At 38.9% G+C, this 18,688-nt stretch overlaps 2 protein-coding genes across 5 annotated transcripts in view; one reads left to right on the top strand and one right to left on the bottom strand.

Annotated features, from left to right (window-relative positions):
- Positions 1-18,688, top strand: part of PLXDC2 (plexin domain containing 2) — a 463,944-nt gene that overhangs the window by 407,194 nt on the left and 38,062 nt on the right. For all 4 annotated transcript variants that reach the window (XM_059404216.1, XM_059404220.1, XM_059404219.1 and 1 more), the window contains one exon: positions 11,580-11,740. In XM_059404216.1, the coding sequence (XP_059260199.1) occupies positions 11,580-11,740 (161 nt within the window). The remainder of the gene's footprint in view (positions 1-11,579; positions 11,741-18,688) is intronic.
- On the bottom strand, positions 960-2,481 carry LOC132020118 (Y-box-binding protein 1). Its single transcript, XM_059404221.1, has one exon. The coding sequence runs from the start codon at positions 2,345-2,347 to the stop codon at positions 1,373-1,375; it is 975 nt and encodes a 324-aa protein (XP_059260204.1). The 5' UTR covers positions 2,348-2,481; the 3' UTR covers positions 960-1,372.

Genomic DNA, 18,688 nt, shown 5'->3' with positions numbered 1-18,688 from the left:
AGAAGAATGTGTATGTTGTCATTGGGTAGAATGTTCTGTATATGTCTATTCAAGCTATTGGTTTATTGTGGGAAGTCCTCTTTCTTTACTTATCTTCTGTCTAGTTCTTTCCAATATTGAAAGTGGATATTGAAATTTCCCACTATTATTATAGAAATGTCTGTTTCTCCCTTTGATTCATCAGTTTTTGCTTTATATTTTTTGGTGGTTTGTCATTAGCTAGATAAATGTTTGTAATTATTATATCTTCTTATTGTATTGAAACTTTTTGTTACTACATGATGTCCTTTGTCTCATAACTTCTTTTTTTTTTAAGATTTTATTTATTTATTTGACAGACAGAAATCACAAGTAAGCAGAGAGGCAGGCAGAGAGAGAGAGTAGGAAGCAGGCTCCCTGCCGAGCAGAGAGCCTGATGTGGAGCTCGATCCCAGGGCCCTGGGATCATGACCCGAGCCGAAGGCAGAGGCTTTAACCCACTGAGGCACCCAGGCGCCCCATGTCTCATGACTTTTTGAATTGAAAATCTACTAGTCTGACATTAGTATAGTTACCTCTGCTGACTTTTAATTACTATTTATATGGAATATCATTTTTCATGCTTGCACTTTCAACCCATTTGTGTCTTTGGATCTGAAGTTAGTATTGTATAGACAGCGTATAGTTGGATCATGTGTTTTTATTCTTTCTGACAATCTGTGTTTTTTGATTGGAGTCTTTAATCCACTAAAATGTAAAACAATTACTGATAAGGAGGGGCTTTTTCCATCATTTTTGCTACTTGTGTCTATGTGCCTCCAGCATTACTGTCTTCTTTTGTGTTTAGTTGATTTTTTTGGTAGGGAATGATTAAACTCATTGGCTCTTTTGCTCTCTCTGTAATAAATAAAATAAACAGGGATGGCTATGTGGCTCAGTTAGTAAAATGTTCAACTCTTTTTTTTTTTTTTTTTTTGACAATTATTTAAGACCTTTATTAACGGGTGCTTGCCGTTTGTTGACTTTTTTGAAAAAATCAAGTTGTAAACTTTTATTACAAATTAAAAATGAGGTTCTTAAAAATCTCAACTTGACCAGATATGAAACAATTTAAAAACCTTTAAAGGTGTATTGAGAAAAACCAGGCTTTTTTTTTTTTCTTAAAAAACACGTTTGTCATTACCAAAAAGAGACGTCTTTAGGTAAAAATAATAAAAACCCCATGCTGCATAGATAATGCAGATAGTTCTATTTATCTGGTCAATGGGCCAAAAGCAAGCACTTAAGGTCTTCAGCTCCAATCTTTTGTTCATTTCTTATTGCTGGAATTTCATCTTCATTTCTTCGTGTTGGATGACTAAACCGGATGATGGTAGAGATGGTAAGCCGGCATTTACTCAGCCCCGCCCTGCTCAGCCTCGGGAGCGGACGAATTCTCAGCTGGTGGATCGGCTGCTTTTGTCTCTTTGCCATCTTGTGGTTTAGGGTTTTCTGGGCGTCTGCGTCGGTAATTGAAGTTGCGGCGGTACCGACGTTGAGGTGGCTGCTGACCCTGGGTCTCATCTCCTTGATTTTCCTTATCTTCCTCGTTGCCATCTTCTCTAGGTTGTCTTTGGCGAGGAGGACCCCTGCGGAATCGTGGTCTATAACCCCGATACATATTCTGTCTCACTGGTCTACCTTGTTCTCCTGCACCCTGGTTGTCAGCACCTTCCATCACTTCTCCCTGCACAGGAGGGTTGGAATACTGTGGTCGACGCCCATAGGGTCTCCTCATGTAGTAAGGTGGGAACCGTCGCCTGCGGTAGGGCCGGCGCTGTTGGGCCTGGCCTTCGGGAGCACTTTCCGATCCCTCGTTCTTTTCCCCACTCTCACTATTCTGGTAATTTTGCTGGTAATTGCGTGGAGGACCCCTGCGACGTGGATAGCGTCTATAATGGTTACGGTCTGCTGCATATTTACTGCCTTGTACTGGAACTCCACCAGGGCCTGTCACATTTGCTGCCTCCGCACCCTTTTCTCCTTCAACAACATCAAACTCCACAGTCTCTCCATCTCCTACACTGCGAAGGTACTTCCTGGGGTTATTCTTCTTTATGGCAGTCTGGTGTACAAATACATCTTCCTTGGTGTCATTCCTGTTGATGAAACCATATCCGTTTCTTACATTGAACCATTTTACTGTTCCCAAAACCTTCGTTGCGATGACCTTCTTGTCCCCGCCGGCAGGCGCCGCCGATGTGAGGCCGCCCGGGCCGCCGCTCCCTGCGCCGCTGCCCGTGGTGCCGGGCTTGGTGTCGGCAGCGCTGAGGGCGGGGGCGGCGGGGGGGGCGGCGGGCGGCTGCTGGGTCTCGGCCTCGCTGCTCATGGTTGCGGTGATGGTGACTGGGGCCGGCTGCGGCAGCTACGGCTCCTCCCGGGGTGTGATGGTAACTAGGCCGGCGGCGGCGGTGGGGCTGCTCAGGGCTCTCTGGGGTCCGCTCTCCGCTCCCGCTACCGATCGAACTCTAAAATGTTCAACTCTTGATTGTGGCTCGGATCAGATCTCACAGTGTAGTGAGGTCAAGCCCCGCATCAGGCTCCATGCTCAGTGTGGAGTCGGCCTGAGATTCTCTCTGTCCCTCTTACCAGCCCTCCACTCTCTTGCTCTCTCTTAAATAAATGAGTGAATTAATATTCCTTGCTTGTTGTCTGTATTATTGCTATTTTATTTTTTTTTAACTTTTAAAAATTAACATATAATGTATTATTTGGATCAAGGGTAATGTATTATTTGGACCAGGTCTGTGAATCATCAGTCTTACACACTTCACAGCACACACCATAGCACATACCCTCCCCAGTGTCCATAACCCAACTACCCCATCCCTACCCCCCTCGCCCCGAGAACTGTCAGTTTGTTTTCTGAGATTAAGAGTCTCGTATGTTTTGTCTCCCTCCTGGTCCCAACTTGTTTCATTTTTTTCCCTCCCTACCCCCCATGACCCCACCCCCTGCCTCTCAATTACTCATATCAGAGAGATCATATGATAATTGTCTTTCTCTGATGGACTTATTTTGCTTAGCATAATACCTTCTAGTTCCATCCATGTCATTGCTAATGGCAAGGTTTTAGAATTTTTGATGGCTGCATAGTATTCCAGTGTGTGTGTGTGTGTGTGTGTGTGTGTGTGTGTGTGTAAAATGGCTAATGGCAAGGTTTTAGAATTTTTGATGGCTGCATAGTATTCCTGTGTGTGTGTGTGTGTGTGTATACATACCACATCCTCTTTATCTATTCATCTGTTGATTGACATCTAGGCCCTTTCCATAGTTTGGCTATTGTGGACATTGCTGCTATAAACATTCAGGTGCATGTGCCCCTTCAGATCACTACATTTGTATCTTTAGGGTAAATACCCTGTAGTGTGATTGCTGAATCATAGGATAGCTCTATTTTCAATGTTTTGAGGTGTCTCCATACTGTTTTCCAGAGTGGCTGGACCGGCCTGCATTCCCATCAAAAGTATGGGAGGGTTCTGCTTTCTCCATATCCTTGCCAACATCTGTCGTTTCCTGACTTGTTAATTTTAGCCATTCTGATTTGTGTGAGGTGGTATCTCATTGTGGTTTTGGTTTGTATTTCCTTGGTACTGAGTGATGTTGAGCACTTTTTCATGTGTCTGCTGGCCATTTGGGTGTCTTCTTTGTAGAAATACCTGTTCATGTCTTCTTCCCATTTCTTGATTGGATTATTTGTTCTTTGGGTATTGAGTTTGATAAGTTCTTTATAGATTTTGGATACTGCTCCTTATCTGATATGTCATTTGCAAACATCTTCTCCCATTCTGTCAATTTTCTTTTGGTTTTGTTGACTGTTCCCTTTACTGTGCAAAAGCTTTTAATCTTGATGGGAGTCCCAATAGTTCATTTTTGCCCTTGCTTTCCTTGCCTTTGGCAATGTTTCTTGGAAGGAGGTGTTGCAGCTAAGGTTGAAGAGGTTGCTGCCTGTGTTCTCCTTAAGGATTTTGATGGATTCCTGCCTCGCATTGAGGTCTCTCATCCATTTTGAGTCTATTTTTGTGTGTGGTATAAGGAAATGATCCAGTTTCGTTCTTCTGCATGTGACTGTTCCATTATCCCAACACCATTTGTTGAAGAGGCTGCTTTTTTTCTGTTGGACATTCTTTCCTGTTTTGTTGAAGATTAATTGACCATAGAGTTGAGAGTCCATTTCTGGGCTCTCCATTTTCTTCCATTTATCTATGTGTCTGTTTTTGTGCCACTACCATACTGCCTTGATTAATTACAACTTTGTAATAGAGCTTGAAGTCTGGAATTATGATGCTGTCAACTTTGGCTTTCTTTTTCAACATTCCTCTGGCTCTCTGGGGTCTTTTCTGGTTTCACATAAATTTTAGGATTATTTGTTGCATTTCTTTGAAAAACATTGATGGTATTTTGATAGAGATTGCATTAAATGTGTAAATTGCATTAGTTAGCATAGACATTTTCACAGTATTTGTTCTTCCAATCCATGAGCATGGAACATTTTTCCATTTTTTTGTGTCTTCCTCTATTTCTTTCATGAGTACTTTATAGTTTTCGAGTACAGATTCTTTGCCTCTTTGGTCAGGTTTATTTCTAGGTATGTTATGGTTTTGGGTGCAATTGTAAGTGGGATCAACTCCTTAATTTTTCTTTTCTGTCTTGCTGTTGGTGTACAGAAATGCAGCTGATTTCTGTGCATTGATTTTATATTCTGACACTTTACTAAATTCCTGTATGAATTTTAGCACTAGTGGTCTTGGGTTTTCCATACAAAGTATCATATCATCTGCAAAGGGTGAGAGTTTGACTTCTTTGTGGATTCAGATGCATTCTATTTCTTTTGTTGTCTGATTGCTGAGGCTAGGATTTCTAGTACTATGTCGAATAGCAGTGGTGATAGTGGATATCCCTGCTGTGTTCCTGACCTTACGGGAAAAGCTCTGTTTTTCCCCATTAAGAACGATATTCACTGTGGGTTTTTCATAGATGGTTTTGATGATACAGAAGTATGTACCCTCTGTGCCTACACTATGAAGAGTTTTGATCAGGAAAGGATGCTGTACTTTGTCAAATGCTTTTTTCAACATCTATGAAGAGTATCATATAGTTCTTGTTTTTTCTTTTATTAATGTATTATGTCACATTGATTGATTTGCAAGTGTTGAACCAATCTTGCAGCCCAGGAATAAATCCACATTGTCGTGGTGAATAGTCCTTTTAATGTACTATTGGATCCTATTAGCTAATATTTCAGTGAGAATTTTTGCAACCATATTCATCAGGGATATTGATCTGTAATTCTCCTTTTTGATGGGTTATTTGTCTGGTTTTAGGATCATGGTAATGCTGGCCTCATAAAATAAGTTTGGAAATTTTCCTTCCATTTCTATTTTTTGGAACATTTTTCAGGAGAATATGTATTAATTCTTCTTTAAATGTTTGGTAGAATTCCCCTGGGAAGCTGTCTGGCCCTGGGCTTTTGTTTGTTGGAAGACTTTAGATATCTGCTTCAATCTCCTTACTGGTTGTGGGTCTGTTAAGGTTTTTTATTTCTTCCTGGTTCAGCTCTGGTATTTTATATGTCTCTAGGAATGCATCCATTTCTTCCAGATTTTCAAATTTGCTGGCATATAGTTGCTCATATGTTCTTATAATTGTTTGTATTTCTATGGTGTTGGTTGTGATCTCTCCTCTTTAGTTCATGATTTTATTTCTTTGGGTCCTTTCTCTTTTCTTTTTGATAAGTCTGGCCAGAGGCTTATCAATCTTATAAATTCTTTCAAAGAACCAGCTCTTAGTTTTATTTGTTCTGTTAGTCTTTTGGTTTCTATTTCATTGATTTCTGCTCTGATCTTTATGATTTCTCTTCTCGTGCTGGGTTTAGGCTTTCTTTGCTGTTCTTTCTCCAGCTCCTTTAGGTATAGGATTAGGCTGTGTACTTGAGACCTTTCTTTTTTCTTGAGCAAGGATTGTATCACTACATACTTTCCTCTCAGGACCACCTTTGCTGTGTCCCAAAGATTTTGAACAGTTGTGTTTCATTTTAATTTGTTTCCATAAATTTTTTTAATTCTTCTTTAATTTCCTGGTTGAGCCATTTATTCTTTAATAAGATGCTCTTTATCCTCCATGTATTTGAGTTCTTTCCAGCTTTCCTCTTGTGACTGAATTCTAGCTTCAGAGCATTGTAGTCTGAAAATATGCAGGGAATGATCCCCAATCTTTTGGTAGCAGTTGAGACCTGATTTGTGACCCAGGTTGAGAATGTTCTGTGTGCACTAGAGAAGAATGTGTATTCTGTTGTTTGGGGATAGAATGTTCTAAGTGTATCTGTGATGTCCATCTGATCCAGCATGTCATTTAAAGCCTTATTTCCTTATTGATTTGCTAAGATGTTCTGTCCATTTCAGTAAGGAGAGAGTTAAAATCCCCTACTATTATTGTATTCCATGCTTTTTTTGAGCCCAGCTAGCGCCTTGATAATCGTCATTCTGAACTCTAGTTCTGACATGTTACTAATGCCATATTGATTAGATCCCTAGCCATCGGTACTGCTTCTTATTCTTTCTTTTTCTTTCTCTCTCTTTTTTTTTTTTTGTGTGTTGGATTTCTACCTTGTCAATTTATCCAGATAAAAACAGATGAATGAGAGAACAAATACTAAAAGAGTAGCAATGACCCCAGAAAAATAAACACTAATCAAACCAGAAGAGACCCAAAACCTGGGGGTAAAAAGAAAAACATATATATTAATATTTTGTGTGTGTGTGTGTGTATATGTCTGGTGAATAGAACAGAGCCACACACTTGATTTTGCGTGTATTTTGGTCTGTTAGAGGAAACTACCTCCCAAATTCTAAAGAATGAAAAACTTATATATATACAAAAATAAGGGTAAACATGATGAAGGGATGAAATATGACTGTAAAGATGAAAATTATAGAAGATTCTAAAAAAGGAATTGAAAAGATAAGAAGTTGGTTAAAAAAAAAAAGAGGAAAGAATATGATTAGACTGGAGACTAGACTAAAGCTATGCACTAGATTTAGGGTATATTTTGATCTGTTAGAAGAAATTGTATCCCAAAATTTTAAAGAAAAAAACGCCTATGTGTATACAAAAAAATAAGGTTAAATACAGTGAAGGGATAAAACTGTGACTATAACTAGGAGTGCCTGGGTGGCTCAGTGGGGTTAAAGCCTCTGTCTTCGGCTCAGGTCATGATCCCAGGGTCCTGGGATCGAGCCCCACATCGGGCTGTCGGCTCCGCAGGGAGCCTGCTTCCTCCTCTCTCTCTGCCTGCCTCTCTGCCTACCTGTGATCTCTGTCTGTCAAATAAATAAATAAAATCTTTAAAAAAAATAATGTGACTATAACTATAAAAATTTTAAAAGATTTTTAAAAAGGTATTGATAAGATAAAATAGTTTAAAAATCATTAAAATGGGAAAGAGGAAAAATGTTTAAAAATAGAATAAGAAAAAATAAAATTTAAAAAAATTTACTTTTGAAGGACTAAAGGATCACGGGGAAAAGGCCATGAATTCTATGTTGCTTTCCCCTAGCTCTGGAGTTCCATAGTTCTCATTGATCCATGAACTTGGTCTTGGCTGGATTTTCTTGCTGATCTTGTGTAGGGAAGGGTCTGTTGCAGTGATTTTCACATGTCTTTGCCTGAGGCAGAATTGCTCCACCCTTGTCAGGGACCAGACTAAGTAATCTGTGCAGGTTCACTCTCGGGAGCTTTTGTTTCCTGAATACTTTCCATACTGCTTTGGAGGAGGAGAATGAAAATGGTGGCCTCCCAATCTCCAGCCCCCTAGGAGTCAAGTGCTCAGGGCCCCATTCCTCAGTGCGCCCTCAGAGAAAAGCAGTCAATCCCTCCCATCTCCCTGGTCTCTGGCTATGCTCTGAGCTTACCAGGCCCATGACCAGGCGTTTCTATCTCTGTTGCATGTCCCCGTTTGGAGTCTCCAAACCTAGCAGATTGCTGCAGTGCACTGCCATGCCACTCCTCCCGGAGGAGGAAAGTGGGGGTGGGGTGAGTCTGTCCGGATTTGCCACTTGTGGGGTCCCTGCTAGAAGAGCAGTGGTACAACTGTGCCTTGGATCACAGTTTAAGGTAACCCCGAGCTGAGAGCACCCTTGCTCTGCTCTGTCTCTGCAGCTGGCTTCTCTGCTCTGATACATGGCAGCTCTGCCACACTCAGGCACCCCTGGTCTTTTTGTGTTCCAGCAGGTCCTGAGACCACACTGTCCCTGGGAGGGCTCTACCACCCGCTAAGCCTTGGGAGCAACTTCCCTCAGTGGAGCTGACTTCTAAAATTTCCAATTTTGTGCTCCAGTGCTCTTTTACTTGCTGGGAGCTAGCCCCTCCCTCCACAGTCTCTCTTCCCACCTATTGTCTCGGATTAACTTTTCCGCATGTCCTACCTTCCAGAAAGTGGTTGCTTTTCTGATCCTACAATTGCTGCTTTTTTTTTTTTTTTTTCTGTCTCCTATTGAGTTTGTAGATGTTCAAAATGGTTTGATAAATACCGAGCTGAACTCCTGGGACCTGGATCTTTCAGTCTCCTACTCCTCCACCATCTTTCTCTTTCCTCACTCTTTTCTTTTTTGTTATCTTAGGAATTCTCTCTTTGACTTTGATTTTCAAAACTTTGGTCATAATGAATCTCAGTGTGGGTCATTTTGAGTTCATCTTACTTGAGTCCCTTGAGCTTCGTGGATGTTTATATTCATGTCTTTTATCAAATCTGGGAAGTTTGGGGGCATTATTTCTTAAAATATTCTCTCTGCCCCCTCTCTGTCCCTCCTTTCTGGACTCCTGCAATGTGCATGTTGATCTACTTGATGGCCCCTCAGCTCTTTTTCTTTCTGTCCCTCAAAGTCAGTGATTTCCACTGTCCTGTCTTCCAAGTCCACTGGTTCTTTGTTCTGCCTGCTCATTTCTGCCTTTGAATCCCTCTGGTGAATTTTTCATTTCAGTTACTGTATATATTCAGCTCCAGAATTTCTTTCTGCTTTTTTCCGTTTTCTATCTCTGTGTTAATATTTCATTTTGTTCACACATTGTTTTCCGGACTTTCTCCCCATCTTCTTTTGGTTCTTTGGGCATCTTCAAGACAATTATTTTAAACTCTATTATACTGCTGTCAGTTCTTTTTCAGGAATGGTTTCTGTTGATTTATTTTTTCCTTTGAATGAACAATACTTTCTTGTTTCTTTGCATGTTTTGTGAATTTTTGCTAAAAACTGGACATTTGAATCTAATAATGTGGTAACTCTGGAAATCAGATTCTCCCCCTCCCCTTCCCCATAGCTTGCTGCTTTTTGATATTATTTTTGTTTATTGTTGATTGCCTTATATGTTGTTATTGTTGTTGCAGACTGTTTCTAGCTGAGGATCAGCCTGAGGTGTAATCTTAATGTCTTTTCAGGTCTTTTCTGAGCCATTTCCTAGTCATGTGCCCTCACTATCTATTTTAACTCCATATATGCAGTTGTTTTTGAATGTCCTAGTCTTTACTGTCTAGCTCCCAAAAGTGGAAAAAGAGAAAAATGAAGTGGAAGAGGGTGAAAAGAGCCCTGACTCTCTAAATCTCTTGGAAATTACTTCAGCCAGAGGGGGAAGGGTTTGCAACAATGGAGGAAGGTACAAGAAACCAATGGCTACATCTTTGTGCCTCTGTGATGAGAAGCACCAATTAGTGGTCAGAACACAGATCCCTGATCTCTGGAGGACAGGGTGCTTTTTGCCTGCCCTGGTTCCTGTATGCTATTTCAGGAACACGTGTGCAGCTGCCTGCCACATAACTGAGGGGTGGACGATGGGTAGCCACTACTGTGCTAAGAGCTGAAATTGAAATTAACCGTAATTTGCAATCCAAGCCTTTCTCCTGAAAGTTGCAAGGCTTTGATAAGAGTCCAGAGTGCCAAGATAGTTGTCAGACACATTCTGCCAGTATACTTATTGTCTACAAAGGGAGACAGATCCCTGATATTTATACTCTTCCTTCTTCCCCAAATCCTCTCTTTTTATATAATGAATTACTGTTTAAACTGTATTTTCTTTCAACAATAAATTTTAGTTATGTAAGGGAAAGCTTTAGGATATTGATCTTTATTAGATTTGGAGAAGAATTACCAAACACCTACCATGGGTCTCAAGCAGATAATAAACAAACAATAACAACAAAAATTTAAAGGGTGGAGAGGAATAATAGGGAAGTCATGTTTCTTTGCTTTATCTGGAATTCTGTTACTACACATTGACCACACATTCTGGGAGGGAGTCATGTTTGCTTTTTATTAGCAAAAAATCTAAAATAAGAGAAATAAATCAGTGCTTATTAAATGAGGTTCAATAGACAAAAATAATATTTAAAACAAAGATGCAAATTAGTAATGAAAATATTAGGAATCTAGGGGTACCTGGGTGGCTCAGTGGGTTAAAGCCTCTGCCTTCAGCTCAGGTCTTGATCCCAGGATGCTGGGATCAAGCCCTGCATCAGGCTCTCTGCTCAGCAGGGAGCAAGGAGCCTGCTTCCTCCTCTCTCTATGCCTGCCTCTCTGCCTACTTGTGATCTCTGTCTGTCAAATAAATAATAAATTTAAAAATCTTAAAAAAAAACGATTAGGAATCTACTGCTGTAGAGCTTTTATGAATATTAAGCAATTTTTCTAATGGTTCAAAATAATCAGTCATAGTGTGCACATAAACAGTTACCTGCTACATATAATTTAAGATCTTTAAATACCCGAGTAGTCATCAAAGATTGCAGAATTTTAGAACAAGAGAAGACTTTAGAGATTAGCTTTATTTGGTTGACTGACTTTGGGTTGGTAATTATTACTTTAGAAATTTAATTTCTTTTTCCTGATTCTGTGAAAATGGGTGTTACAGTGGAAAACATCTCAGTAAAAGTCAGACCAAATGATATTGGTTTGTGGCATAGTGGAATATTTTGATATTCTGTGTGTTCTCTTGAGATGGTGATAAAACTATCTGAGGGTCATTTAGCGTCCATTTGTTACTCTTTTAAAGATAATTTCAGTTTAAAAAAGATTTTGAAAATTAGCTTTTGAACTCATGCACAGACTTTTGAAAATGCACAGACTTTCTAGCCCATCAAAAGAAGCATTAAACTGCAATATAAAATTTCCAGAAGAAGATGAGAGAGGAACTTTCAAACAGTAATCAATTTTTCCATAGGTAAAAGTGGCAGTGGTTTAATGAGAAAAATCAAAGTTAAATTTATTATATAGTTAATTAGAGTTTTAGATTCTTCACAGTACTTTTAGAATAAAGGCTATTAATTTTGTTTATTGCACTATAAATTAAAACACAACTATAAATGTATTTTTAATCATGAATAGCATGGATTTTACATTGCCCAAATAAAGAGCATCAGACTTCTAAAACTGGTGTCATGGAAAGGAAGAGATGTACAGAAAGTAAAAGAAAAAGTTCTAATGGTATTTTATTGAAACTATAAACACCTCCTCTAATGAAAATGCAAACCTGAAAGCACACACATGAACGTTGTGACAGCTGTGCTGTTCTTTCAGCTTCTACAGATGACAGCGCAGCCGAGAAGAAAGGGGGCACCCTTCATGCTGGCCTCATTGTTGGAATTCTCATCCTGGTCCTCATTATAGTCGCAGCCATTCTCGTGACCGTCTATATGTATCACCATCCAACGTCAGCAGCCAGCATTTTCTTTATTGAGGTAAGTGTCGGGCATGACACATGAAATCCAAGCTGGTGGATGAACTCCACGTATTTGCTAACACCACCTGTATTTAATATGCAGCACCTGACTTCTGCATTTTGCAGTCGCAAGCAGACGGGTTTCACACATGCGTGCACACACAAGCATATTGATAGATTGCTTTCATGTGATAAGTTCACTTATCTCAGGAGCTTTTAAAGAAATAAGCTAAGCTATCTTGCCTTTCGCAGTTCTGAAGAAAAATAGAAACCATAATGTTTTTGTCCTGTTAGACCAGCTGTTCACCTGATCGTAGAAAGAAATTCAGCAGGTACTGGAGGCTGCAGGACTTGGCTTGGATGTTTTTTTGAGTATTGAGTATTGGCTGGATTCATAATACAATATGGTGGACGTGCTGTCAACCATTTAGGAAAAATAGAGCTTTCACTACAAAATAACAATAAGATGTAACAGGTATAACAAAAAGATAAGGGTATGTGCCATCACCATTTTGTGTAATGTGTGTATATTTATATGTTTATATATGAATGTGCCTGCACATGTGGGCACATCCGCACACTCAGCTACAGAGAGAGCACTGCGCTGAAGTGGTGTTCTCTTTTCATGTACAAAATGCAGATTTAGTGCTAGTTCCCGAGAACAATCAGGGAGGAAGACCAGGGGCTGTGCTAAAGGATCTAAAGCCAAGCCTTGATGTCCAAAAGGCCTGAAATTAGGATGCTGGGAGGGCACTGGATAAAGTTCATGTCCCATTCTATGCCCCCGTCAGTTGGAATTCCTGGGACATCATGTGTGCAGCTTTCATTCCAACATCTTAATAGGGCTACTGCTCTTCCAACCCCAAAGAAATAGTAAAGCAATAGAGGAAATCTTCCCCCCCGCCTTAGATTTTCAAAACTATAAATCTGAAATCTTTTCCAACTCATTGGGTGACGTACAGAAAGGTGGATTTGAATTTTGTTCACTTGTTGAATGAGAAATCATCATGAATTTTAAACTACAGAATTACCTTTGTTCCTTTTAAGAGGGAGAGATGAGAGCTAATCAGTTAAATAATTGCTCAAAAGTCCTGTATGGTTCTCAGATGTCTGTAGACTAAAATGCAGTCTCCTTAGGTTGGCATTCAAGGCCTTGGGGTCTAGATCTTGTCCATCATTTTGATCTTTATCCCATACATCTTCCACCACATTTCCCTTTTTACTTTTCTCTATACATGCTCCAAATTTTCCATGCCATCAAGACTTTGTTTATTCTGTTTCCTCCACCAACAAAGCCCTCTCTTGCCATCCCAGTTCTTGATTCAGGATCTGAACACCTTCGATGCCATGTGTCCCCTAAGCTTCCCTGAACCATCTCTGTCTGGAAGCTGGACATGATCTCTCTTCCTCCTCTGAAATTCTATCCATTATAATTCATCCATGTCTTTCTATGGCATTTACCTTTCTGTTTCACATTAGAATTAACTATAAACCTGATTCATCCCCCTCCTACTGACTTAAAAGTCCCTTAATATTTGGATTAAACAATAAAGCTTCCTTTAAATAAGAGGTACTCTATCAATATTTTCTGGGAAAAAAAAAATCCTTTGAGATTTTGAGCTTCCATTAAAATTTCACATAGGTATTCTGGAAATGGCATCCTCATTTAAAATCAAAATAATTGTGAAATTATCAAGCATTTCATTTAGTTGGAAAGCTGTTTTTTAGGTTTTGCCAAGTCGCTTCCTTTCATGGAAGAAAGTAGGAAAGTTTCCTGGGTCATGAATGCATTCCTCAAATAGTTGACAAGTGACAAGCTACAAGGCTTCGGTGACTAAGCAGACATCAAGCTGCTGCTATAACCCCTTACTTATTGAAGCCTTTAATGCACCATGCAGTCTATTTTCTGACACTGTAAAAATGAAGACACTGTGAAAGATCTGATGGTGATGGAATCGGCCATTTGCACGGTGCAGAGGACCCAGTTCACATCGGTACATAGCAATCCCTGTGGAAATACAAAGTGAGACTGAAGAATAGTGAAAGTTTTTTTTTTATTTTTGTGTTTGTTTCTTGTTTTTTGTGGGTTTAGGGGTGGTTTTTTTTGGCATTCATCTTAGAGATAGTTTTGTTCTGTGCCGCCATTACACAAAGGAAGAGACTGGTCTCAGAGGGGTGGAATGGTTTCTCCAAGGTCAAAGAGCCACAGTTGGAGAAAGATTTCTCTTATCTTTCTACACTCAAGTAAACAGAATCATTCTGCAGGTTCCTGAGCTTTTCTTCCCTTTGCCTTTTTCCTTCCCATTGGGTCGACAGCCAATTTCTACATAAATCACTTCCTCCTTGAAACCCTGCTTGCTATCCCCATGTAGCTCACTGTAGCTGGTCAGCAGGTGATTTTTTGAAGATGATAATCTTAGCTTTACTATTATTAAAGCTGACCCATGTTGACAAATTCAAAACACAGACCCGTCATGACTTCACAGTAACTGACATACTAGACCCAGGAATTTGAAGGTTTTGAATTACTAATTAAATTAGAGTCATTGGTGTATAAAAAGATTGAATTTACCAATATTATGTAAATTGCTTTTCATGTGCCTCATTATACTGCTGTCTGCTTTTTAAATGAAATTGATGTGCTTTCTCCCATTATGAAAACAATACCTGCTCGTTATAGAAAATTTGCAGAAATGTAAAGAAGAAAAAGTAGAGTCAGCTTTATAGGGTCAACATATGGAAACAATCACTATCACTATTTTAATTTATTTTTTACTGGAATTTTTGTATGCAGAATTTGGTGTTTGCCCAGTTAGTTAACTGTGATTTCCCCAAAATGTAAACTGTTATTTTTTTTTAAAATAAATAAATGAAAAAAAATAAATTTTTTTCATTTGTAAACATTTTGATGGTGTATAATATTCCATTCAGTATTTAGTCAGTAGCCTTTATTGATTGTCTCTTATGCTGTCAGGTGGTATTCAGAAAGTACTAACATTTCCTAGAAGTAGAAAAGAGCCTTACTTGACTATATATTAGGTTCCTATTGCTGCTGTAACAAATTACCACAAATCCAGGAGCTTAAAACAATACATACTTATTATCTTAACAGGTTTAGAGGTCAGAAGTCCAGATTTAGTCTCACTGGTGTAATTAGTCTCACTGGAGGTCAGAAGTGTAGAATTAGTCAAGGTGTTAGCAAGCCTGGTTCCTTCTAGAGATTTCAGAAGATGTTTACTGCTTTCAGCTGCTAGAGTTTGCATGCATTTCTTGACTCCTGGCCCTTCTAATCATCCCCAACTCTGCTTCTGCCATCATATCAACTAAAACTCTAAATCCCTTTGCCTCCTTCTTGCAAGACCCCCTTGCAAGGGCTCATTTGGACAATCCACAATAATCTCCCCATCTCAAACTCCTTAATTTAATCCCATCTACAAAGTTCCTTTTCCTGTAGAAGGTAGCATTGGCAGATTTTAGCTATTCGGACACACATATCTTTGGAAGGTTATCCTTCTGCCAACCACAAACTGCATCAAATGTGAGATGCATTACACTCTACCCATTACACTGTGACAGGCCCTTGACCGTAATACACATTACATTTTTGTGATATTAAAATGTTAACCCAGTGTGTATCTTGTGTGTTTTTCATAATGAAATTCAGATTGCATTGAATGCTTATAGGTCTTAGTTCCTGTGCTACACAGTGTATATACTGTGATGAGATGTAATGGCTTTGCCCTTGAATGAATAGACCAGAGTTTATGCAACCAATCTCATATTATGGAGCACTGGGGTTCTTCCTTATTCTTGTTGTTGTTATTTTTGCCATTATAGTTAGCCCTGTTATGACAGTAATGACGGTAATAGTGAACATTAAGGAATTCACCTAGTGGAAGTGATTTATACTTACTACCTCATTTAATCCTCACAAAGACCATAGGGTAAATAAAGGTTATCTTTTAATTTCATATCATAGATGATGAAACTGAGACACAACATTTAAGTAACTTGCTCAACATCATGAATTTAGCCTAGTGGTGGAGTCAGAATTTGAGCCCTGGCTCTCCAGAGACCATATCTTCAACCACTGGGCCATGCTGCCTCTTTGTGTGTAGAGGGCTTTCCTCAGGTGCTGTGTAAAAACATAGGAGGATATAGATTATGTCCTCAGAATAGATTCTTAAAAGTAAAATCAAAAGAAGGCAATAAGCCATTTAATGGCACTGAAATATTGCCAAAGATCATTGTCTGGATTTGTAACCAACTTGTGTAGCTCTTGTTGCTCTTGTCTCCTTTTAGTGAAGGGAATGACAGTGGCTGTTATCTGTGTTTTGTTCTCACAGAAAATATATACCAGTTATTTATGGACACAAACCCTCTCCCTCATACAAAGTACTTAAATGGGCTTTATCCTTTTTTTTTTTTTAAGATTTTATTTATTTATTGAGAGAGAGAGAGAGCGAGCATGAGGAGAGGGGCAGAAGGAGAAGAGAAAAAGCAGACTCCTCGCTAAGCAGGGAGCCTGACATGGAGCTCCATCCCAGGACCCTGGAATCATGACCTGAGCCAAGGGCAGATGCTTAACAGATGGAGACACCCAGGTGTCCCTGGGCTTTAGTTTTTAAACGTCATATTTAATAGGGGAAAAATGGGATAAAATGGGAATTAAAATCTAGAAATACATCCTTAAATGGAATACTAAGTGAATGTGACAAAAGGCAATAAAATAACTAAAATGAAGGGAAAACTAGACGAAAGTCAAGAAGTCCTTGTGATAAAGCAGGTCAGCACCTTGTATATTGTGCAATTAAACAATTAAATTGTTCATATCCTCTGTCGTCATATACGGGGTCATATGTAACTTTCTTTCTCCTAAGACATTCAGTGTTTACTCAGTCTGGCGGACTAGTCTATTTTTCCTGAACTTATCTTCTATTCCTCCATCATCCTCTTCACATTTTATGCTGAATATTTTCTTTAACTTTTTACTAGATGACTTCCATTTTGTGTTTACCTGACTTTTCTCACTAATTTTCAAAAAGACACCTGATTTTGACCAAAACCCATCATATTACACAAGAATGACTAATGTACTTTAAAATCTTTTTTTAAAATTAAGTTTATTATCTTGAAACAAAATAGCAGAGAACAAATATTCAAATAATCGCATGCACCTTAATTTTTAACAGATTTTAATAAAACTACTGTCTCTTTGGAAGAATTAAATATGCCTTAGATTCTACATTAGTGTTTGCTGAACATTTCGAGGCATAGATTCTGTGATTTATAATAAATTTCATTGTTGCATGAATATGGGTTACAGAGATAAATGTTTACACTGTTACTTAAACATATCACAATTTAAGATTTCGAACTAAGATGCATAAAATAAATCTAGCTGAAGGTCAAGAAAATAATATTCTACAGTAGAAATCACATGAAAAAGAATCCCCACGAAAGAATTCTGTGTGGACTATAAACAAATTGCTTTGGAATTTATGTTGAATACTGCCTTTGATTTTTCTTAGTCTTTTAAACAATGGCTAATATTTATGTCCAGATTTGATTGTTTTCTATTAATAAAAATGAAGATAAATGAATAAGACCCTAATGATAAAGGTGACCGATATCTTGGAAAGTAGATTCTATGAGTAAAATATTAAAGTTTTTTTTTTTGTAAAGCAAAACTAAGAATACTACATCATGCTGATGATGCTGTAAAGTACTGCTGAACACACCCTCATGGAGAAAGCAATCTGAACAAAGGGCTCATTTAAAGATGATAGGGAAGAAAGCAAAAATTATAGGCACAATGCCTCTCACGAGGACACTAAGATAATGCAGAGCAATGAGGCTTACCTTTATATAGAATATAATTCTTATCCTGAGGATTAGAGAAAAGAAGGGTATAGAGCTGAGCTGTCAGTGTGGTAGCCACTAGCCCTAAGTGGCAATTGAGCACTTGAAATGTGTCTGGGGTGCTTGGGTGGCTCAGTGGGTTAAAGCCTCTGCCTTCGACTCAGGTCATGATCCCAGGGTCCTGGGATCGAGCCCCACATCAGGCTCTCTGCTCAACAGAGAGCCTGCCTCCCCCTCTCTCTGTACCTGCCTCTCTGCCTACTTGCGATTTCTGTCTGTCAAATAAATAAATAAAATCTTTAAAAAAAAAAAAAGAAATGTGACTCGTTTGAACTGGGGTACATATAAAATACTCACCAGATTTGAAGTTTATGAGAAAAGAATGTATAGGAGCTCATTAATAATTTCTATATTAATTACATGTTAAAATGAAAATATCTTTGGGATATTGGGTTAACTAAAATATATTATTAAAATTGACTTGGGGGGTGGTCCAAGATAGCAGCACAGAAGTATCCTGAACTCATCTCCTCCCACGGACACCCTGAACCTGTAGAACAATTCTCTATGAAAAAGACCTGGAAAACTGTGAACAGCTCCTTCACAACAAATTATAAAAGCACCATATGGAGACAGGTAGACAAGGAAAAGCCATGCTTACCAAAAGCCCTACCCCCAACATGGCGACTTACAGTCAGGAGAGATCTCACAAATCCAGAACTTCTTTAGGAGCTAGGGGTCTGTGCCCCGTATCAGGCACCCTAACCCTTGAGATCTGCATCATAAAGATGAATTCCTAAAACATCTGTCTTTGAAAACCAATAGGGCTGCCATCCAGGAGACCTAAAAGTCTATAGGGAACTAACATACTGATCTTAAAAGGCTCACACACAGACCTGTACCCCTAGGGATAAAAATATATGTTTATAAAAAATAAAAAATTAAAAAAAAAAAAAGGCTCACACACAGACTGATCACTGCAGGGCCCACCATAGCAGCAGCAGTTTGAAAAGCACCTAAACTATATGTGAAAGAGATTCATTTTCCCATCTGAAAGCATTGAAGGTGTTTTTGGGACTCCCTCCAGAAATGGTAGTGCTGGTAA

Source organism: Mustela nigripes, chromosome 6 (assembly GCF_022355385.1).
Source record: "Mustela nigripes isolate SB6536 chromosome 6, MUSNIG.SB6536, whole genome shotgun sequence".
NCBI classification, from domain to species: domain Eukaryota; kingdom Metazoa; phylum Chordata; class Mammalia; order Carnivora; family Mustelidae; genus Mustela; species Mustela nigripes.
The sequence above is the reverse complement of the archived record's forward strand: the minus strand, read 5'-3'. Positions and strand labels throughout refer to the sequence as shown.

Excerpts from the sequence above, each read along its gene's own strand:
- LOC132020118 (XM_059404221.1), bottom strand. The coding sequence starts at position 2,347 with ATGAGCAGCGAGGCCGAGACCCAGCAGCCGCCCGCCGCCCCCCCCGCC.